Source organism: Emys orbicularis, chromosome 1 (genome assembly GCF_028017835.1).
Source record: "Emys orbicularis isolate rEmyOrb1 chromosome 1, rEmyOrb1.hap1, whole genome shotgun sequence".
Taxonomy (NCBI): domain Eukaryota; kingdom Metazoa; phylum Chordata; order Testudines; family Emydidae; genus Emys; species Emys orbicularis.
In genome coordinates this window covers 254,512,340-254,535,833 of record NC_088683.1, presented here as the reverse complement: position 1 = coordinate 254,535,833, position 23,494 = coordinate 254,512,340, and the positions used below count along the sequence as shown (strand labels likewise).

Sequence of the window (23,494 nt, the reverse complement as noted above, 5' to 3'; positions counted from 1 at the left end):
AGTCTAGGATAATAGTACACATGCGTGGCAGGTCTCCTCAGTTCCTTCTCTACAACGGAGGCTACCCCAACTCCGAAGTAGAGGGGAGGAGGGTGGGTAGTGGAGCACCCACAGGGACACTCATCTCGAAGAACGTCAGTTACTGCACAGGGTGAGTAACCTCCTCTTCTTCTTCGAGAGATGTCCCTGTGGGTGCTCCACTCCAGGTGACTTAAAAGCCGTGTATCTTAAGGAGGTAGGGACTTCGGATCTGATAGGAACGCCGTGGATAGTACAGCCCTGCCCAAACGTATGTCAGATAGAGGGCCTTGAGTAAGGGCATAGTGTTTAACAAATGTGTGCTCAGAGGACCAGGTGGCTGCTTTACAGATATCAGCCAGGGGAACTTTGCGTAAGAATGCTACAGAGGCAGCCAGAGATCTAGTGGAGTGTGCTCTGATGCCGTCTGGAGGTGTAACTTTCTTCATCTGATAGCACAACCGGATGCACTGAGAAATCCAGTTCGAAAGTCTCTGGGTAGAAATAGGTGTACCTTTGGAGCGCTCCGCAATGGAGACAAAAAGTCTGGAAGAATTTCTAAAAGGTTTGGTTCTATCCAAATAGAAGGACAAGGCCCTGCGTACATCTAGTGTATGCATTGAGGCTTCGAACGAGTTCGTGTGTGGTTTCAGAAAAAAGGTCGGTAGGTGTATTGGCTCATTAATGTGGAATGACGAGTGCACCTTTGGAAGAAATTTGGGGTGTAATCTGAGGGTAACCTTGTCTTTAAAAAAATAGCGTATATGGTGGGTCTGCCATAAGAGCTGCTATTTCTCCTGCCCGTCTGGCAGAGGTAATTGCCACTAGAAATGCTGTTTTCATCGAGAGGTGTAAAAGGGAGCATGTGGCTAGGGGTTCAAATGGTTGTTGAGTTAGGCAAGACAGTACTAGATGAAGGTCCCACGGGGTGGTAGGTGGTTTAATGTCTGGGTATAGGGTTTGGAGTCCCTTGAGGAAACGCTTGGTGATAGGATGAGCAAAGACAGACGTGTCATCAATTCTGTCGTGAAAAGTTGTAATAGCAGCTAAATGGACCCTGATGGAGCTGAAAGAAAGGCCGGATTGCTTAAGGCCCAATAGATAGTCAAGTATGAGCGAAAGAGATACTGACGTGGGACAAAGTTGTTTAGCGGAACACCAATGTGTGAATCGTTTCCACTTTCGTAGATAGGTGATGCGAGTAGATTGTGTTCTGCTATGTAGGAGCACCCTTTGAACTTGTTCAGAGCAATCTAGTTCGCTTTGGGAAAACCATGTAGGAACCAGACTTTGAGGTGAAGCATGGACAGGTTGGGGTGGAGAAAGCGGCCGTGTTGTTGTGATAGGAGGTTCGGAATGAGAGGCAAGGAGATTGGTGGTTGAATCGACATTCTGGTGAGGAACGGAAACCACGGTTGTCTGGGCCACGACGGGGCAATTAGGATCACCTAATTGTTCGTATTTTTATCAGGACCCTGTTGAGAACCGGTATCGGGGGAAACGCATAGAGTAGGTTTCGGTGCCATGGGATCATGAATGCGTCTCCCAGGGAATGTTTGCCCAGTCCTGCTCTGGAGCAAAAATTGGGACATTTCTTGTTTTTTGTAGTTGCAAAAAGGTCTATGGTTGGGTAACCCCAAGTGCTGAATACGTAGTGAATGGTTTTCTCGTCTATCTCCCACTCGTGGTCCCATGGGAGGCATCTGCTTAGTTCGTCCGCTGTGGTGTTCATTACTCCGGGAAGATAGGCAGCCGATACCCGGATGTTGTTCGCAATGCACCAATTCCAGAGCTTCATAGCCTCTGTGCACAGCGAATGGGATCGAGCTCCTCCCTGCCTGTTTACATAAAACATGCATGCAATGTTGTCTGTCATGCGTACGTGATGATTCTTGATTAGTGGCAGGAAGTGACGGCACGCACTGCGAATAGCTCGAAGTTCTAGGACCTTTAATTGCAGGGAGGTCTCGATTGACGACCATAACCCCTGTACTGTGTGGTGAGACATGTGTGCACCCCAGCCTGTCAGAGATGCATCGGTGGTCAGGATGAGTGATGGAGCCTGCTGAAGAAAAGGGACTCCAGAGCAGAGGTTGGAGTGAACTGTCCACCAGTGTAGAGAATCTTTGACTCGGACAGGTAGGGAGAGAGTCTTGTTTAGAGAGTGCACATTCGGTCTGTAAACCGTGGCCAACCACGCTTGGAAGCACCTCATGTAGAGGCGTGCATTCTGGACGACAAAAGTGCACGAGGCCATGTGACCTAGTATTTGTAGACAGTCTCGGGCAGTCACCTGGGGACTGTTGCGAATTTTTGTGGCCAGTTGGCTTATGGAGTTGAAGCGGTCGGGTGGGAGAGATGCCAACCCCGTCCGGGAGTCGAGGTCTGCTCCTATGAACTCCAGGTGCTGGGTGGGGCGTAATGTGGATTTGTTTTTGTTTATTTGTAGGCCGAGAGATAGGAAACAATCGACGGTGAGCCGCGTGAACCGGAGAGCTTCGTCGAATGTTGAGGCTTTGAGGAGGCAATCGTCGAGGTAAGGGAATATTATGACCCCTTGTTTCCTGAGGTAGGCAGTGACTACGGCTAGGAGCTTGGAAAAGACACGGGGGGCTGTGGACAGTCCGAAGGGGAGAACCCTGTATTGAAAATGTGTCGAGCTGAGGGTAAATCGAAGGAAGCGTCTGTGGGCCGGATGTATAGTGACATGGAAATAGGCGTCTTGTAGGTCGAGGGCAGAAAACCAATCGCCCTGCTCCAGCGCTGGGATTATGGTGGTGAGGGTAACCATCTTGAACCTTTGCTTTTTGACAAATTTGTTGAGCCGCCTGAGGTCGAGGATTGGTCGCCATCCCCCATTTTTCTTTTCTGTTAAGAAGTAATGGGAGTAAAAACCCTTTCCTTTGTGTCGTTCTGGCACGATTTCTACTGCTCCCAGATGAAGGAGATGTTGCACTTCTTGGAGGAGTAGCTGCTCGTGAGAGGGGTCCCTGAAGAGGGACGGGGAGGGTGGGTGGGTTGGAGGCAAGGAGAGGAAGGGGATGGCGTATCCAATTGTAACTACCTCTATGACCCACTTGTCGGAGGTAATGTTCTTCAATTGGTGGGAGAATGGTCGTAGGCGGTGTCCAAAGATAGGTGTGTTGGCTGAAGTGGGAACGCTGTTTTCTAAACCCTCGACCAAGGCTTCAAATCTGCCTATTAGTTGGAGGGGGTTGAGGTGCCCCTGCAGAATTGGGACGACAACGCTGGAATCTTGGTCTTTGACGTTGTTGTTGTTGTTGTTGCTCCTGTGGTCTATGGGAATGTTGTGTAAATGCGGGATAGCGTGGACGTTGGTACGGTTGGTATCTATATTGCCATCTTCTGGTCATAGGTGTCTGGAGACCTAAAGACCGGAGGGTTGCCCTTGAGTCCTTCATTGAATGAAGCACGTCGTTCGTGGTAGAAGCAAAAAGTTTGTCACCGTCAAAGGGAAGATCTTCAATGGTGCTCTGAACTTCTCGAGGAAAGAAAGAGGAGGAGAGCCATGAACCCCGTCGCATGACTACTGCTGTGGCGGTCGATCTTGATGCAGTGTTGGCTACATCGAGGGCCGCTTGAAGAGCGGTGCGTGATATGCTTTGTCCCTCGGAAACCGGAGCTGTGAATTGTTGTTTTTTCTGTTCTGGAATGTCGTCAATAAAATCCATGAATTTATTATAGTTTTTGTGGTCATATTTTGCAAGGACTGCAGTATAATTAGCTATACAAAATTGTAGGGTCGAGGATGCGTATACTTTACGACCAAAGAGGTCCAAGCGTTTGCTGTCCTTGTTGGCTGGGGTGGAACGGGAATACTGTTGTTTGGCCCTTTGGTTCGCGGCGTCTACTACCAATGAGTTTGGTGCCGGGTGGGTAAAAAGGAATTCAGAACCCTTTGGAGGGATAAAGTACTTCCTGTCCGCTTGTTTACAGGTAGGTAGGCTTGTAGCTGGAGTCTGCCAGATGGACTTAGCGGGTTCTAAAAGGGCTATGTTGATTGGTAATGCCACCCTAGAGGAAGAAGAGGGCTGTAGGATGTCCGTTAGCTCATGCTGTTGTTCAGTGACTACCTCCAAGTTAATTCTCAAGTCACTGGCAACTCTTTTAAAGAGGTCTTGGAATTTTGCGTAGTCATCCGACGGTGTTGGAGGAAGGGGAAGTAAGGCTTCTTCAGGCGTTAGCTGGAATAGGAGCAGGGCTAGGTTTATCCTGGAAGTGTGACTGTGCTGCCAGGTGTCTCGTGTCACTGGCAGATTCGTCAGGTGGTGGTGCGAGACCGGTGTTGCGCCTGGTCGAATTGCCATAGCGCATGTATTCTCGAGGGTACGATGCCCATGGTGTCCAATATTGCCATGGTGGTGGGTAGGGCATAGGTGGTGCCATCCAGGGGTTCACCCCCCAGGAGGCAGGATCCTGAGAGTAGGATGAGGTAGTTTTCTTATAACCTCTATTGACTGGGGTCTGGGAGTGGGAGTCTTGATATGGAGAAAAAACTCCCTGTGGATCAGTTTCCTCCTCACTGGAGGAAGGCTGCTCAGATCCTGACTCAGGCATTGGAGAAGAACAGGCATTCATCAGGGGAGACTGCAGGATAGGTGATACCAATAGATCTGCTGTCTGAGTAAATTGAAATGGTGAGGCTCCTGTGTGAGGTGAAAGCTGTGCAGGGGGAGGTTGCCGTGCGGGAACATTCCTCTGAGCAGGGGTTTTGCCTGTGATCTCCCTGTCAGTCTGCTCTGCGGTTGTCGGTGCCGCGGTCGGTGCCGGGCGGGCAACATCAGCCTGCAGGGGATCAGGCATGTTGTAAAATGTTGGCACCGCGTCCGTCGCGGTGCCGAATGGTGCCATAATAGAGGCAGGCAACTGAAAGCCTGATGCCTCGGCACCGGAGCCTCGCGCCGCCGCCGCAGCCGGCTTTCACGCGGTTCCTGAGGAGCCCGGCTCATCAAAGTTGCTGAGGCGAGGAAACACAGGCAGGGAGACCGTTGATCTGCCTGAAGAAACCTTGTGCCTCATAACCTTCTTTGGTGAAGAAGGCTGTCCCTTCTTTGTAGATTTTTTCAGTTTTTTTGAGGCGGGGGGGGCTGTGGCGGGTAGCGGAGCCGGATTCAGCGCCTGGGTCTGAAACTGACCCGATAGACTTTTGCAGGAGGAGCAGTTTAAGTCTAAGCTCCCTGTCCTTCCGTGCCCTGGAACTGAGTTTACAGCAGTGGGCACATTTTTGGGGAATGTGGGCTTCCCCCAAACATTTTATACACTTTGAGTGGCCATCTGATAGCGGGATAGCCTCCTTACATGTAGAACAGCGCCTGAAGCCTGTGGAGCCCGGCATGGCCGAAGCGGCTGCGGCTGACAGAAAAAAAGTTTTTTGGTTTTTTTTGTAACAGATAAACGAGGTAATTAACTACACTAACAAAGAACTGACAACAAACTAGTTACTAGAAGGGTAATTGTAGCAAGAGTGAGGTATTTCCTAACGAGTCTGCTGAGCTCCATCTCAGGCCGGGGACGGTAGAGAAGGAACTGAGGAGACCGGCCACGCATGCGTACTATCAACCTAAACTCACAGCGGGGGGCAGCCTCTGAGCATGCGTGGCCGCTATGAGTACTGCTGCAAAAAATCTCCGAGCAAAGGCGCAGGAGTGGAGCAACACCTGGAGTGGAGCACCCACAGGGACATCTCTCGAAGAAGAAACAAGCTTCTGCCTCCTGCCCCCGCAGGGGAGAGAGGTGGGCGGGGGGGGCTGAGGGCCGGGACCGCGGCAGGGAGCTGCGTGCCACTCAGAATCGGCTCGCGTGCCGTAGGTTGCCGAGCCCAGGTTTAATTGAAGGCAACTGCCTATAAACAGCTTGGATACACTACAGTTTCAGCAAAATTTGAATTACCAGAAGTCTATTTTTAAAAGATTTTTTAAAATGCATGATATGAATTATACTGTGGAAAAGCACTTCCACCGCCTCACTGGGCTCAGCATTTCCCCCTCTAGCGGGGGGGGGGGGGGGTGGTCCTGGAATAAAGTAGTTCCATTCCAGAGAGTTTTTATTCCTCATTCAGGTTTTATTTTTCAGTATTTTACAAGGTGGGTGTGATAAATGAAGGGGTGGAGGAGCTTACTTTTATGGACACCCAGCCAGCCAATTAGCTACAAAATCCGTGTTAGTAGCTGTTCTCTACTTGCTTTACCTGTAAAGGGTTAAAAAAGCCCATAGGTAAAAGGAAGGGAGTCGGCACCTGACTAAAAGAGCCAATGGGAGGGTTAGAACTTTTTAAAATTGTGAAAAAAATTCTCATTGTCTGTCTGTTGTTCTCCGGACAGAGGGGACAGAGCAGAAACAGGGCTAGAGCTATGCTGTAAAAAAGCTGTGGGCCAGGTATGAAAAAATCACCAGATCATACCTAGAAACTACTCATTTGAAACCCCCAGATATGTAAGTAGATCAGGAAATGTCTAGCAAGACGCGATTAGGTTTATCTCTTTATGGGTTGTGGACTCCTTTGTGCTAACACCAGGTGCTTTTGTTTTTTTCTTGTAACCTTTAAGCTGGACCTCAAGAGAGCTATCTTGATTCTTAATTTTGTAATTGTTTTTTTTTAATCTAGCAAAAAGCCTAAATTCCAGATGTATTTCCTTTCTTTTTGTTTTTAATAAAATTTACCTTTTTTAAGAACAGTATTGGATTTTTGTGTCCTAAGAGATTTGTGCACATGTTGTTTAATTAGCTGGTGGCAACAGCTGATTTCCTTTGTTTTCTTTCTCAGCTCTTCCCCAGAGAGGGGGTGAAAGGGCTTGAGGGTACCCCACAGGAAGGAATTCCCAAGTGTGCCTTCCTGGGTCCCAAAAAGGGTTTTTTTGCACTTGGGTGGTAGCAGCATCTACCCATCCAAGGTCAGAGAGAAGTTGTAACCTTGGGAGTTTAATACCAGCCTGGAGTGGCCAGTATTAATTTTTAGAATCAAAGTGCCAGAGTGGGGACTCAGCCTTGACAGTGGGCCTCTGGGCAGGCCCAAGCAGTATTGAACCAAGATCATAATACAAAAAGGGAATATTTTTCCCTGCCCCCCCCCCGCCCCCCGGGGTGCTGCCTTGTTATGTGGGCTCTAGGTTGCCAGTCCTTCCCCAAACAGGAAGTTAGCTTGTTGCTTCCCCTAAGGAGAGCAGCTTTTCACCCTGCTATAGCTTAGCTCTCCCTCCCTCCATCTCACCAGAAGAGAGGTTTTTAAAGGTCACAAGCAGCCCTTAATTGGACTCAGGTGTCCCCAGTTAATCTTTTTTCAGCTAATGGGAGAAAAGAACCTTTACCATTCTAGGGCTGACATACCTGCCTTCCCCCATTCTCTTACATCTGTCCAGTCTGACTTTGTCACAATACTTATACATTAGCAGTTCATCAGCTTGTTTTCCTACAGTTTTTGAAATGTAATACAGGTCTGTCTCATCTTACGCAGAGGTTCCGTTCCACGGTTAGCGCGTAAAGCAAAAACCGCGTATAGCCAAAATTCCATTGAGTTCAATGACGGGCGAAATCGCCCGCACTACAGGTATAGTATTAAAATTGTTATTTTTCTTTTTTGTTTGTTTTTGCCGACCGCGTAAAGTTGAAATCGCGCATGTTAAATGCGCGTAAGATGCGACAGACCTGTACACATCTCCCCATAGCCACAGAAACATAGGGACATTTGCAAATATCTTACAATATGTGAACACTCAGAAGTCAAACATCCAATTACAAAGCAAACAACCCTTTGAAACAAACCTCTCCAGATGTTTCATCATATATAAATATCTGACTAAAATAAGGCAAGCCAAAAGTGGGCTAACAAAAAGGAAAAAATGTGAATGCAGTAGCAAAGATTTTTGAATGGCAGCTTTGACATTATCCCATTCAATCCACTTTTAACATAATTATAATACTGGCTGTATCTTGTAATAGACAATAAACTCAATATACTTGTAAATATACAATAATTTTTTAAAAGTCTGAGTTCAATCACGTTTCAGGAATGTTTTCACAGCTGAAAATGTGTCTCTCTCTACATACTCTCTGAAATATTTAAAAGTAGCACAGGAACTCATCATAAATATACTCACTTGACAGATTACTCCAGCTCCCATGAGGTCTATTGCAAACCCCCGTTACAATATCCTTTGCTACAATACTGTCTGCGTTTCTGAAGTTCAGCATTTCACAAGAGCAAGAGAGACAGCACAAATGTATTTTCCTAGAATGTAGTAACCCACCACCCAGTTTTTCCATATGTGGTTTAACTTGCACCGGGATCTTACCATCCATAATGCCCCATACACAATGCCACAAAAATAAACAATATGCTAATATGAACAGCTTTTGATTCCTCAATGTAATGTAAAAATGTGAAGCCACTGAATGAAGATACATAAACTAACATATATTTAAACATACATTGATCTGTTTCTGTTTTCTGTGCCCCTTCTAATTATAAGCCATTTATGATGATGACAAATGAGTCTCTCCTTCCCTTGGATCCTGCAACGAAGTCATAAGGCTGAATTTGTTAAAATTATTTCTATGGCAAGAGTGATTAAATCCATACAGGAGTAACTTCACTGCAAGACCAGGCAGAAGGAAAAGCTGGAATGGGATGGAGAAAGATCGAATTCAAACATATCTTTAAAAAAGCAAGCACAATATACAAACAAATCTCTAGGCTTACAAAAATGCTTTGTGTGTAGGTGTTCTTATTGCAAATTCACCACAGCACAAAAGCATACTTGTGTGTACAATTCTGCTCTTCTAGTAACCTGCATCTTTTCAGATGTCATAAGGAAGACCTCTCTCCCACCAGAAACGACACGCTTATTCCACATATTTCCTCTACAAAAAAAAATTAAGAAACGTATAGCTTTAATCTGTCAGGTTTCATACCTTGCATACACGCAGCTATTTATAAAATGTTCTCCTGCAACAGGATATTTACCACAATTATAGGATTTTGTAAGCAGTGGTTGCTTTGCTCAATCAGTACTGAACTTGCAAAAAGGCAAGTCTTTCCTTACAGTATGCATAATAATCAGTCTATCTCACTCAGCTCACGGGTGCCCAAAGGTTGTCCATTAGCTTATCACAGCAATCCCCACACCCAAGATGCCTTGAAAAGCATCAGGACCATTGCTATGGAACTGCTGTCATAGGTGTGGGAACTAGGGGTGCAGGGGGTGCTGCAGCACCCCCACGTTTTACACGGGGCCGGCAGCCAGGACCCCGGGTGCGGGGCCAGCAGCTGGGACCTGCGTAAAACGTGGGGGTGCTGCAGCACCCCCCGCACCCATAGTTCCCATACCTATGTTGTGAACTCGTTAACAGTTAAATGTTTAACCAATACAATTTTAATAGTTTAAACGGTTACTTTTTTAAAACGCTATTTACATCTCTATTTTGCACTACTGTTTTTCTGTCTGCCGGTGTCCCACTGCTTGATTATCTGCTAATTTGCATTGCCCACCAATCTGCACCATTGCCCCACACCATTACCCAGAGTTTCTTTCCTGCTGCTTGCAGCATTTGCTTCCCGAATCTGTCCTCAAGCTTCCACTGAGGCTATTTCCCCTTCCATATATTCCTCACCACACTTTTCCTCGGGTGAACTATAGCACCCTCTGTCCTCTTATCATACTGGCACTGGAGCCTTGTTCTCTCTCATTCTCACAAACCTTCTGTGACAGACTTGACAATATTCTGCAATATCCCTGACAAACTTTATGGAATTAAGAGACACTTTACTGAATTAACAAAAACAATGAGGAGTCCTTGTGACACCTTAGAGACTAACAAATTTATTTGGGCATAAGCTTTCCTTGGCCAAAACCCACTTTATCAGATGCATGGAGTGAAAAATACAGTAAGCAGTATAAATATTACAGCACATGAAAAGATGGGAGTTGCCTTACCAAGTTGGGGTCAATGCTAACGAGGCCAATTCAATTAAGGTGGAAGTGGCCTATTCTCAACAGTTGACAAGAAGGGGTGAATATCAAGAGAGGGAAAATTATTTTTGTAGTGCTAACGAGGCCAATGCAATCAAGGTGGACCTCAGCCATTTCCAACAGTTGACAAGAAGGTGTGAGTATCAGCAAGTTAAACTTCCTGACTTAGGTTTTGGATGCTTGTTCTAAGCTGAAGCTGTGAGGAACTTGAAACCACAAAGAAAGCCTTTGGGTGGGATTTTGAAGGACTACTCCTGCCAGAGCCTGCATTAGGGATAGGGTGATGACTACTAAGCTTATTAGCATGTGAGTAGGTTCTTTTACTATTTTTAGTATGTTTTCTCTGTAATGCTTTTATCTTAAGAATAAACCAGGTTTGCATAGGAAGTGCAGTATGGTACCTTGTGACTGTGGGAAATTATTATTAGTCTGTGAAAAGAAAGTAAGCAGGCCTGCTCAGGCAGAGTTTCTTGCTAGGATCTCACAGTATAGTCAGGAGACTATGCAGCCTGGAAAGACCCCAGTCAGAAGGGAGTGAGACGTGGGTATCCACTCAAGGGAGTGTCTGTTACAGCTTTCCACCTATTCCATTTTGTTTCTTACAGCTGTCCCCTTACTCCATTTTGTTTTTGTTCTCCTCCTGTGGCCGCCCCTCCCTGGCTGTTAAGTTGTTTACCAGGGCCACTGCCCTTCTCAAAGGGAGGGCCCCTTAAGTTGTTTACCAAGAGCCACTGCCCTTCTCAAAGGGATGACCACTTGTGCTACGTGCTAAGTGGGACTACTCCCCTGTTCAAAGGGTTGGTCCTGTTATCACCTTGTTAAACCTGGGCTCGGTGTAGGGTAGGCAATGTCCAGAGCTGCAAGACCTAATGTGTTTTTAAGATCCTGGGCATGAGTCATAGGCCTCATGTGCTTTTGAGTCCTGAGGTGGGAACTCACGCCTATGGTCCAGGACTCTGCCCAGGCATGTCTCTATGCTCACCTGCAGTTTTTCCCTGTATCTCCTCCCCTGTGACAGAAGGAGCCTATCAGGATTACTGGTGGGGAAACTGCCTGAGTTTGCCTTTAAGAACAGGCATTTTTGAAACAAAGATCAGAAAGGTTCCTGCATTGCTACCTGGTCTGATCAGCCAGGGGTTCTGGGGGGTCCTTTCTCCGCTCTCGTTTTATTTTTGAGCGTACCCCCGTTTTTAACCCCCCCCCACAAAGAACGAATTGCTGCCTGAGAGACCTCCTGATTATCAAGACCATACCGAGCCCTCCTTGCTTCTTCTGATGTTGTTGCTGCTTCTGCCTTTGCTGCTGCCTTGGGGACTGGTAAGAATCCCTCTGTGAAACTTTCTATACTTTTATTACTTTAGCTGCTGGCTCTGTTTCCCCAGCACACAGACTAAAGCTAAACCTTGGTCTGTGTCTTAAAACCTCTCTTAAACTCCTTGGTCTGTATCTGTAATCTGTTTCTTGCTTTGCAGCGCCTTTGCTGCTAGAAATAAGCCTGTGCCTTCCTGGACTGAATCCTGGGCTGCCAGCTTGCAGCCACCACTAGTTAAATCCCTCTCCCCCCTTGGAGCTGTATCCTGGGCACACACCACTCTGCCCTCTGGAACTACCCCTAGTATAAGGTGCACCCATTAGGTTAGATTTTGTCCTTTAGTCTAGATAAGTTGTAATTTCATTTTGCATAGCTGTAGTTAAATTAGGTTTAGAAAATTGCTTGCATTGTACCCTGTAAGTTAGGCTTAAAGAACTGTTGCATTGTGTTTTGTTACTTGCTAATTTGTGTAGTTTGGGTTAAGTTAAATCATAGATAAGATTTTGCTGTGTTTTGTATAATTGTCTCTCTGCTGTTCAAACTTGCAGCCTGTCTGCTCTCTGTGTCTCCCTGAGTTTAAATCTCCCTCCACCACGTGCTCCTCTTCCCCCATCCCCCAACCTCACTTCTCTACCACTTTCTTTCTCTCTCTCTCTCTCTCTTTCTAGCATAAAACCCCATTGGTTACCCCTTTTCTCTCTAACACACCTCACATTTTACACTTACACCACTGTGACACATTTTTTACCTAAAGTTGTTGGTTATTTAACACATTTTACCCATACTGTTAGTTGGTTATATGCTGCTGTGACACACTCTTTACATAGAAATTGTTAGCTACCTGTTACATTTATACTTCAGTGTTAATTGGTTACCAACTGTATTGTACCCCACTATTGAAACCCCCTATCCCATTTACTAAAAGAAACCCCGCCCCAATTGTCTACTTTAACAAACCCCATACCCCTCACTATTGAATTTTCCCTGTTTTTGCATTTTCTTAATAAAGAAATTAATTGGCACCCCACCTGTGTGGTAATTGCTCCCCAAGATCCCATATACCTGCTGGCAGGGACAGGGAGGTGACAGCCCAGGAAGCTGAAGCCTAGAGTGGGTGCCCTGGCTGGACCACAGAGGAGGAATACAGGTGCAGTTGTCCTGAACTGTGACACCTTCATCTCCACCATTTCCTCTACAACAAATTTCTCCCTGCCTCTGGCAAAAAGTATTCCAACTCAGGTCTTCACTTCTGCACACTTTGTTCCGGTCTTCACCCCCAGCTCACGGGCTCCACCCAATACTACTAACTGTCACAGTTACAGGGTGAATTGTACCCTGATCCCTCCTGGTTTCTCAAGTGCACCCGCCTCGGGTCTCAGACCTCAAGCTGTCACCTGCCTCCTGGTAGAATCAGATGATTCTCCCACTCTCAGACAAGGCCTTGGACTGCAGTCCCCTGTGTATCAACCATGACTACCTCAGCAGGACTGAGTTATCTTCAGTGCTTGCAGTTCTGTTCTCTCTAGGGGCAAGGACAGCAGTATCCAGTAGCCACACAGCCTTCTTAAAGCAAAGTATAATTAATTTAGAACAGGATTTCAGAGAAAACAGACCTTATAAAGACAGCAGTCCATACATATGCCATCCTCCACAGAGCCCCTCTCCCTCTGTCAGCCAGTCCTCCTGACAGCCCAGGACAACTGACCTCCCCTCCTCTCTTGAGAAGGGTTTTTAACTGTTTAGTGTTCTTTTGATCTCTTCCTTCCCAGCACTGACTGAACAGCTGTGTCCCTATGACCTGGGGCCTGGAAGTATGCCATTGTCTTGTAACTCCCCCGCAATGTTTGCTGAGAATAACTACACCTCTACCCTGATATAACACAACCCGACAGAACACGAATTCTGATATAACGCGGTAAAGCAATGCTCCGGGGGGGAGGGGGGGGGGAGAGACTGCACACTCCAGTGGATCAAAGCAAGTTCGATATAACATGGTTTCACCTATAACACGGTAAGATTTTTTGGCTCCCGAGGACAGCGTTATATCGAGGTAGAGGTGTATTGTGTTTTTCTTTCCTTTGTGCTACCCCTCCCCAACATCTTATTAAGCTAGAGCAATCACATGCATATAGGGGAGTCTTATAGCCCAACATACAGTGACTTCTCCTTCCTGGCCAGGTCACATGTAGTGTTCATAAAATTATTACATCTCCTCAAAGTTCTCAGATTATTACACAGCAACTCCCCATCCATTGCACCAACTATGAACACCATCCTCAGTGCCCCAGGGCATTCCCCCACTGCTCTAGGAAGCAGCCTCTGGAACTCCTGGAATTGAGGAGGAGGCTCGCGGGGGGGGAAGGGGAACAGCCCACCCATCATTCAGGCTTGTGTGCACAGTACTTAAAAACTTACAGTTCTAACATGAAAAAAAGCTAAAATGACCCTAAATCCAACATTTAAATAAAACACAAGCTGCCCATTGTACCAGATCTACTTAGGACCCACCTCCCTACCTAGTTTTTTTTAAATCGACAGTCAATGTTTATTTAAGAGATATCAGTCAACGATGAAAAGTAGGAATTCCATGGACAAATTTCAGCCACCCAAATTCCAAGATTTCCTATTAAAAATTAATAAAGAGAAACCAAACATTTGACACCGAAAATGCAAAGACCATAAAATCTAACCCTGTGTAACATTTTACCAGAAACAAAAAGGAGTTTACGCCACGATTTAAGCCCATTTTAGAACGATGGAGCTGTTATCAGGCACTTCTATCATGCTCAAACACACACCATTTAAACATGTGTTCATGACACACCAAATGTCTGTTCTGAGACTACAGAAAGGATGGTCACTCTGGGCTAGTCTACACTGGCAATGCTAAAGTGCTGCCGTGGCTGCGCTTTAACATGCCTTGTGTGGTCGCGGCACAGCGCTCTAAAAAAACCCATCTCCACGAGGGGCGCGGCTCCCAGCGCTGGTGCACTGTCTACACTGGCGCTTTACAGCACTGAGACTTGCTGAACTCAGGGGGGTGTTTTTTCACACCCCTGACAGAGAAAGTTGCAGCGCTGTAAATTGCCAGTGTAGACAAGCCCTTTGTTTCAAAACATTTTGTCACTGCACAGGCTATCATTTGTCTGGTATCATTTATCTCCCAATGTTCTCCAGCTGATGAAAAAAATGAATTAACTGTGGTGTGTAACAGGCTCCAGAGTTAACTAAGACCAGCTGGACAATCTCTTCATGGAGAGTCTTGTACAGCCAATTAAAAATTGCACAGTATTTTCAAGATGTTTCAAACCTTTGGCTAGCAGTGGAGCTGAATTGGAGGATTAATTATCTGATTATACGCAGGAAACACATTAATGGCAATGCGCGTTATGCACAGGCATTGAGGGCAGAATACATCCATGAAGAAACTCCAAATGAGAAACGGTATTGCCAACTCTTGTGGTTTTGCCATGATAAGTGTTACAATATTTGGTGTTTTTCCTGCCCAGCTGCTGGAATAAATTATTGCATGAGAATCTCAGCTTTCAGTTAAAAAGGGAGTTACTAGCCTACGTGGCTGTGAAAAAGACATGAAAACTTGACGCAAATACACTGTAAAGACTCCAAAACAAGGAGGCAAATAAAAAGAATCCGAAGTGTATTTAAAAAAATAATCCTGTTATTTTTAAACCAAACTCATAATTGCTTTCGTGTCAGCAATACTGGAAAGCAACTCCCTATGTCTCCCAGGTTTTCAGTGTTCTTGCCAGACAGCAAAAATATCCGATTTTAAAATGGCAGAAACTTCTAAAACAAAGTAAAGTTAGTAGTTTACTTTCCTGCACTCTTAAGTCTAGGAACATGAGAAATGCTACACCAGATCAGATCAATGGTAAATCGAATAATCCAGTGCCTGGTCACTGAAAGAGCTTCAGAGAAAAGAACAAGAAACTCCATAAACAGACAATGATAATAATCTCTCCATAGTAAAAGTTGCTACTTAATCTCAGGCTTGTTTTATGCCTTGAATTTTAAAAGTTATATGCCATATATATATATAGTGTCAGTTGTCTGATTCTTCAATCTCTAGATTTTGTATGTAATAACAGATAGTAGATAATGTTTTCACCACTCAGCTCATAGAGAGCTGCTCTTAACAAAACATAACAGATCAGAGCCTTCTTTTGATTTGGCCTTTCATCAGAACTTGTCGTGGTGGACAGGCCCTAAAGATGAACCACTTCCTTCACTAAGAAAAGCCCTGTTTTTAACTTTGACAATATTAACAGTATTTAACATATCCTGGTATGGACAAAGAATAATGCAGGCTGCATTACAGTGGGTGGGGAGTCTTAAAATGATAATTTGGAACAGAACAAAAATGCAGAGGAATCAGAATTTCCAGAATGACACACACAGCGTGAAACCACAACAGAAAACACTAAAAAGCTTGCCTTAAGTGCTTTGCCATAAATATTTTACTACAACTTGAAAAAAAAAAAAAAAGAATTTGTTAACCATTCAAGCTATGCAGAGTATATTGTGTGTCTTTAAATGATTATCTGCAGTAAGCATTTGGAGACAGTTCTGAGAAAAAAGAATCTGTGGGTTACAGTATGATTTCATTCCAGTACTATATACAGCTTCTGATTTACGGAGGCCCTAAACACTGCATGCACAATAGTCACTAATGCTATAAGAGCCCAGAAGTCTGCAGCTTTATCATCCACTCTAATATACAGAATAAAAGTTAAAAAGGCAGTGAGTCTAGGCTGATTTTTCAAACTTATTAAAATGCTCTGGATATAGATCCATTTTCTTTGCTCAATATTTTACTTGTATGTTTGCCTGTAAATATCACTATGAGAAAAACTTTTTTGAACTGGGCACTATAAGCACAAGGTAAATTGACTGAAAAATCATATTTTCAGTAAGCAGTTGTGAAATGCTAGCTTGCAATTTACTGCAGTAGTCCCAGCAGAAACTCCTACTCTGACAATAACAGTACACCAGGATGACTATTTTTAATTTTACATAAGCATAAGAACACCTTTGTCAAAAATCTGTACAAAATCAGTTACCTAGTTCTTTCTACGGACACACGACTTAGCTCTCCATCTGAAGTGCAGGCATAAAATTCAAGGTTCTTTTGATCCAGATTATATATAATACAAGTACATTTAAAAAACAAAAAAACCACTACTGTACTTTGAAGTCACTGTGCCGCTTCCCTGTTTGTTCTTCTCACTGCCCCCATCAAATCAGATCAAACACTTTCATAAAGGAAATTCTGATAACCCTCCACAGTTAGACAGAAACTTTTCCTTACTGACCAGGTCACTTACAATATTCACACCATTACAACATATCATTTTCATAGATTGGTATGTGGCAGCTCCACAACCCTCACACAGTTACTGATGCCAGAAAGACATCCTCTCAAAATGCTACTGTAGCAGATAATGGTTTCTTCTTTTCAATATTCTACTTTTAAGGGGAGAAAGCCACAAACAAGGGGGACAATTCAGGTGATCAGTCACTTCTGGGTTACTGGTTCATAGTCAAAACATGTTAGTAGTGACTATGGGTATGCCTTCACTAGCAACGTTAAAGCGCTGACACGTGGCTATGTGGTCACGGCACCAGCACTGGAAGAGAGCTCTCCCAGCACTGTAAAAAAAACCACCTCCACAAGGGGAATAGCTCCCACTGCTGGTACACTGTCTACATTGCCACTTTACAGCGCTGAAACTTGCAGCGCTCAGGGGAGGGCAGGGGTTTCCACACCTCTGAGCGAGACAGTTGCAGCGCTGTAAAGTGGCAGTGTAGACAAGGCCTAAGTGCCAGATTCAGACTCTCTCCTTCAGTCACAGGAGGGATTCACTCCAAGGAAGGGCAGGCCTGGCAATTTCTACCAGTGAAGAACTGCTAGAGTTGCAGTCAGTGCCCCACAGGAGCCCTGCTAGGAGAAGCTGCCATGGGGATGTACTAAATCAGCACATCCCCTGGCCACACCACCTTTTTGCCCAACACCATCCACTTCTTGTGCTGCACCAGCTACCCATATATCCCAGAGGGACACACTTTGTTTGTTTTGCACTGCAGAAACTTCCTCCCAGATGACTTATGAGATGCCAAGAATTGCAGACTTTTACAGGAGCGTTTTATCTAGTTCATTTCAGCAAGTTTCTGCAAGTGCGGACTCCAAGCTGAGTTTGCCTCAAAATTCATTACTGCTCTCTGGGTGTTTGGCAACCTAGTTGATTGTCTCAGTTCATCTCCCGATTAACGTGTCAGAGCAGTATTTAGTGGCTGTCTCAGCAGAAAAGATGCCAAGGACTTAATTGTTCTATGACCTGAAGAGGCAGTCCCTCCACATCAGAGCTAAGGCACATTAGCAGGACACAGCAGTGTGCATTGCTGCTGCCTGCGCTTGTATCTATTTTGTGGATAAAGAGAGAACCTCCGTTTCAAGTACTGTCAGTCTGGCATCTTTCAGAAACAATCACTGGCTAGAATGCTCTTGTACCCCATTAAATTAAAATTTTATTTTTGTCTGTTATAAATAAAAGTTAACACTAGTGAAGTCAAACAACTGAGCCAAATTACGTCTTTGTTTTCTTAGAGACAAGGTTTGGTAATCAATAGCTGAGGACCAAGTAGTGGGATTGGGAGAAGGGAAGAAAAAAAAAAAAAAAGACAGGATAGCCTTTAGTTGGTTTACAGTTTGCAAGTTAGCTGTTTTAAACATTTCCAGCATCCATTAAATTGCCGGCATTCTAGGTCTCCAACGAACTGGGGACTACATACTGTTTTCGTTATTTTTGTCTGCCACAGAAAGATTGTGACATATTAGCATAAGACTTATAAAATTCTTTAATTTGGAACATATGTTTCCAAGAAACATTTACAGCGGGTGAAGCTTTAAAATGCTGTGTAATTAGTGAAACAGTTCATTATTCTTTATTAGTTTTTCATACTCCTCCGCATTAACTCTTACCCAATGCATGACTCTACACTAATTGCAAAATCTACACAGAAAATCATAGTCCCATAACATGAACCTCCACCTGGGGTTGTTTAATTATTGTCCTGTCTCATTAAAATTATAAGCTCCTTGGGGCAGAGATAAATGTCTTCTGTTACATACAGCATTGACACATTCCCATGCTCAACAAATTATGATCATTTTCTTTGACATTTACTGTTTGTCAAACAGTCATGCTCCTGTTTCTTGTGTGAATTAAGTCATAAAGTAGGGTTGAGCACTTGACCGGTCCAAAAATCATTGGTCAACTGACTGGTCAAATAGTATCAAATAAAATGTCAAAAATGGTCAAATATTTTAAAGCACTAATTTATTAGAACAATTACAACAGTAACAAAAAAAAGTAAGAATCTGTGGGCTCCGAAAGGCTTAGATAGCTATTTGTACCTAATTATAAAGAACAAGTTACATAACTGAGTTATTTTAACTCAGAAAAATGCAAAACACGATGAAATGAAGAAAGAAAGAAAGAAAGAAAGAAAGAAAGAAAGAAAGAAAGAAAGAAAGAAAGACCATAATGCAATTTAAAAAGTTGGCCACCGCCTAACAAAGAGCATTCTTGCTGGAATATGTGACAATGTCTGACTGTGGTCAAATAATAGGCGGTCAATTGACGAGTTTGCCAAGCCTAGTCATAACATTAAATCCCTTATAGCAGAAGCAAGGAACATCTATGCTGTTACACTAGTTATTTTAGGTCCTCACTACAATTCTAGATACCACAGTACAAAGAAGCTGCATGGTGAAAGACAAAAGTCTATTTAAAAATTAAATGCTCAAGCAAAGGGAGAAGGAATTAAAATGACAAAGCACACTTTTTTTTTTTTTTTTGGTAGAATGGTCTCTAAGTTCACCTCAATGTGGACACCCTGCTCACCATACAAAGGTATTTAAATAGATGTAAAATGTGACATTTTAACTGCAGGGCTCAAATGATAAACAGTTCTTCTATGTTCTCCTTTCACACATTTACTAGTTTTATTTTAGTAAGAATTAACTGTGCTCTCTCAATTTCTGCTCTGAGCATCATTACATGTGTCTGTTGTCACAGGCAGTGTAAGTCACAATTGTGAAGATGTACACAAAGGATAGAAACACTTTTGAATCACTCAAATGTTTACATAAAATGTTATTCTGCTTACATCAATTGTTTAGACTGGGTTAGCATTTAAATACATGAAAGAACTTGAGGAAAAGATACAATGCTTTAAAAAATAATCACCAAAACCCCTGTACTAAGAGCTTTAATTGTAAATAAAATGAAACATACAGCCTTATTATCCCTTCCTCCAGATGAGCAGAGTGGACAAGAACCTGGTGCATCTGGGTCAGGGAGTGCAAAAGCACCAAATGCTACCTTCTTGGCTTCATTCTGTCCTTTCAAGCCAGCTGGAGGTGTCATGCTGGATTTGGTCATTAGTGAGTTGGAGGAGGCTTGGGGAAAAGTGCATTTACTCACCTTTCCCCTCCCTCCCAACCACCCAATATTTCCATGCAGTCTAAATTTCCCCACCACCACTAATCTAAACTAGCCTGATGGTGGTTTCCAGGAGCAGCTGCTCTAGGAGAGTCCCTGGCAAGATGAACTTTGCAGAAGTCAAGCTGTTCAGGAGTGTGAGGCTGGGAGCTAGTACTGATACACAGGACCTTTGGATCTCAAGGGCCAAACCCTCTGCTTCTTCCACAAGGAATGGCTTGTTTCACTGCAGTGTTAACTCAAGGTACAATTTGAGTGTTACCCCCAACAAAGCTCCGGTCTACACACAAAAATTTATAGCTTGAGTTCAGTTGTCCTTTAAACTTGAGATAACCAGCCTGTCAGGAGCATTGGTGCTGCCAACGCTTGAGCTAGTAATGCAGTGGGGGTGCAGCTACAGACTAGAAACTTGAGTTAGCATAACTCATCAGCCACTAATCCAGTCCCTCTGTGCAGCTTCAGCGCTGCTTTGCAGGGTAGCTGCTCTCATTTGAGGTAGGCTAACTCAAACAGAGTAAGGCTATGTGCACCCTATGGACTTCTGCTGGCACAGCTATGTCTGTCAGGGGGGTGTAGATCCCTGACCAACATAGCTGGGCTGGCCCAAGTCCCTAGTGCAGATGCAGTGCTTTTGCCACTAGTGGGGGGTGGCTTTAGTTTAGTATATGGGTACAAAACACAGCTTTACTGATATTGCTGCATCTAGCATGCTTTGCCAGTATTTCTATGCTGCTGAAGCATTCCTGGGGCAGACACAGGAGTTTCAATGGAGACAAGTCCTTGGTGTATGATTCGGGGGTGGGAAGAAGAGAACGGGGGATACTACACCCACTACCCCAACACAAAAATTCCTAGAAAACTCTACAGGTACAAGCTGGAAGGAAATTCCTGCTAGCCCCTGGTGAGCGCCGGGTCACTGTGAAAGCATGAATGAGAATTGCAGGTGCTGTTACCTCAGAACGGGAGCCTGGGCGGGACTACTGACAAAAAACTAACCCACGCCTGGGTGTGGCTGTAAGAGCCCGCAGGCTTTGCAAGCCGCAGATCACACCCTGCAGCAGGAGGAACACCCCGAGCGGGTCACACGCTGCATCTGGGAATCTGAGTCACACCCCACCCCTGCCTAAAATCTTCTAACCCGGGCCCAGCTGAACAGGGGTGCAGAAGCAGCCCCCAGTGTTCAACAGCCGGCGCTTTGTCACTCCCACTTTACTAACAAGCCCCCAGAAGCAGCCACCTGGTGGTGACCCCACTGGTCTGCCTAATAATTAAGGTCTCTGCAGTCCACCCAGAACCAGCTACTTCCTTCCCTGCCCCGTTCCGCCGGGGTGCGTGGCCCCTGCCCGCACGACCCAGCTGGGGGAGCGCTGCTCTCCTCCCAACGACCCCCATAAACGCGCACACGCCCCAGCCTGGCCGCTGCCGGCTGCGGAGCGGTGAAGCGCATCCCCAGGACTTAGGGTGCCACTGCAGCACCTCCCGGGAATCCGGGGTCTCTGCCCCCTGCCGCACCCAGGGAGGTTGCGGGGAAGTTTTAGGGCGGGCTCCCACTCAGCGCCCTGACCGCACACGCAAGCCCCGGGAGGACAGGGGAGGCCGGGGACCGAGCGCCGCCCTGCAAGGAGGGGGAGCTGCAGAGCCCCCGGCGCAGCCCAGCCCGGCCCGGGAGGGATGAATGAGGCCGGGTGGGCTGGCGCTGCTGACGGGCTCTTACCTGTTGGTCATTCCCGCCGCGACCCCCAACATCCCGGCAGCCGGGAGCTGCCTCCCGCCAGACAACTTCCCGCCCTGCTCCGGGCAAGTTCCGCGCCGCAGCGAGGAGTCGCCGCAGGAGGAGCAGGAAGGCGGAGCGGGGCTCGGACAGGCAGCAATGGCGCTTCCCGGCCGGCTGCCTGCAGCGCTGCTGCTCCGCCGCTAGGGAGGGGAGCGCAGCCGGCGCCCGCCCCCTCCCACTTTCCCCGCCCGGCCAAGCTGAGCCGCTGCCGGGGCGCCCTCCCGCCTTAGGCATCGGGGTGGGTGTTGCAACCAGGCCACGGGCGGCTGCTGCTGCTGCTGTCCCCTGGGTACATTATTACACGCGGCTCGCCTTGCTCCAGCCGGACACCGCCTCCCTGGCCCCGCGAGCCCCTGACACCTCCCCCGGCCGAGGGGCGCGCACTGTGGGGCTGGCCCCAGGGCTTTAGGCGCGCTAGCTACTTGCGCTGGGGTAGCGGCTGGCGGCAGCTCGCAGCGGCCCATTGGGCTAGGTGCTGTGGGAAGGCGAGAGAGAGATGGGCCCTCTCCCGCGGCGCTGAACCAGCCCTTACTTTGGCTGGCCTCGGGGGCTGGGGCAAAGCAGCATTTGCCACCCTCCTTCCTGTCCCCCCTCCCTGCCACGCTCAGCCCGCCCGCCCGCAGGAGCCTTTTGAAGACAGGCTTGAACTGACACGCGGCTGAGGCTGAGCTGGCAGCGCCGAACTCAAGCGGAGTTTTACCACTGCTGTAAATGGCAGTAGGAGCAGCCACCTTAGCCTGTTGTAGGGCTGGTCTTTGCTTAAACTTCTCCAAACTTTTAAATGGTCCGTGCAAGGGACGGAACAGAAAAGAGAATGAGAGTGGAAGAAGATGGGAGAAAGCCATCATGTTCCCTACTTTGGCATATGACATAGTTTCCACTGAAATCATCTCCTGAGGGCTGTTTTTAAAAGCCACACTAGTCTGCTATTCAGTTAATACATGTTCTCACTGAATTTAAGAGCATAGTCGAGTAAAGGTTCAATGGTTGCAGTTTATTTTCCTGACTCATGAGTGTTTTTCCAAGAGACAGTGATGGCCTGCAGCTTTCACAGGATGTTAAGGACAGAGGCTGCCTGTGCCCCAAACCCAGTCAAAAATGATTAGACCCTTTCCCCTCTTTTAGAAGGACCACAGGTTTTTTTTCTACTCAAAGAAACAAATTCCCTGTAAAGTTTTCAAGACCCACATCTGGCATGCCAATCTGAATTCTTTCAAAGGAAATGTAGTCAATGCACAATCATGTAATTAGATTATCCACATATTTTATGTGTGTATAGAGAAACACAACCAGAGGAAATGGTTTCATTAAGAAAGCCAAGAGGAGTTAAATGAAGTAGACATTAGACCAGCTGTTCTCAACTCACGGACCAACTAGTACACAGTTGCGGGCCAACTGTGTGCTAAAGGCTGTCGGATTGCATGGGGTCCGGGATCCCGGCTGCCTGGTAGCCTGGCGGGATCAGAGTCACTAGCCAGCCCCGTGTGGTGGGGGTCCGGGACTGCCTTCAGAGTCCAGGTTCCCAGCTGCCTGGACACCCAGCATGGCAGGGTTGGGGTTGCTAGCTGGCCGCCCGGAGTCCGGGGCTGCCACCTGGCCCCACAGAGTCTGGGATCCCTGCTGCCTAGCCCCCCGCCCAGGGCTCTGCTCCCGGCCCCACTCTGTGGAGGGGTATGTGAGGGGGAGGTGCTGGGCATAGGGGTCTGTGGGGAGGCTTGGGGGGGAGGGAGAGGAGGTGCTGCACGCAGCCCAGGTAACACATTGGGGGCTGCATATGCAGCCCACAATGATAAATAGGTTGAGAACCACTATGTTAGACAATGCCCAGGAGTGAACAGGACTATTTTCTCAGAACTGTACATTGAAATCAAAACAACAT

The 23,494-nt window shown here is 46.3% G+C and overlaps 1 protein-coding gene across 1 annotated transcript in view; it reads right to left on the bottom strand.

Moving 5' to 3' along the window:
- Positions 1 to 21,729, bottom strand: part of LIMS1 (LIM zinc finger domain containing 1) — a 163,802-nt gene extending 142,073 nt beyond the window's left edge. The window contains exon 1 of the mRNA XM_065423809.1: positions 21,556 to 21,729. Coding sequence (XP_065279881.1) covers positions 21,556 to 21,587 — 32 coding nt within the window. The 5' untranslated portion in view covers positions 21,588 to 21,729. The remainder of the gene's footprint in view (positions 1 to 21,555) is intronic.
- Positions 21,730 to 23,494: the final 1,765 nt, after the last annotated feature.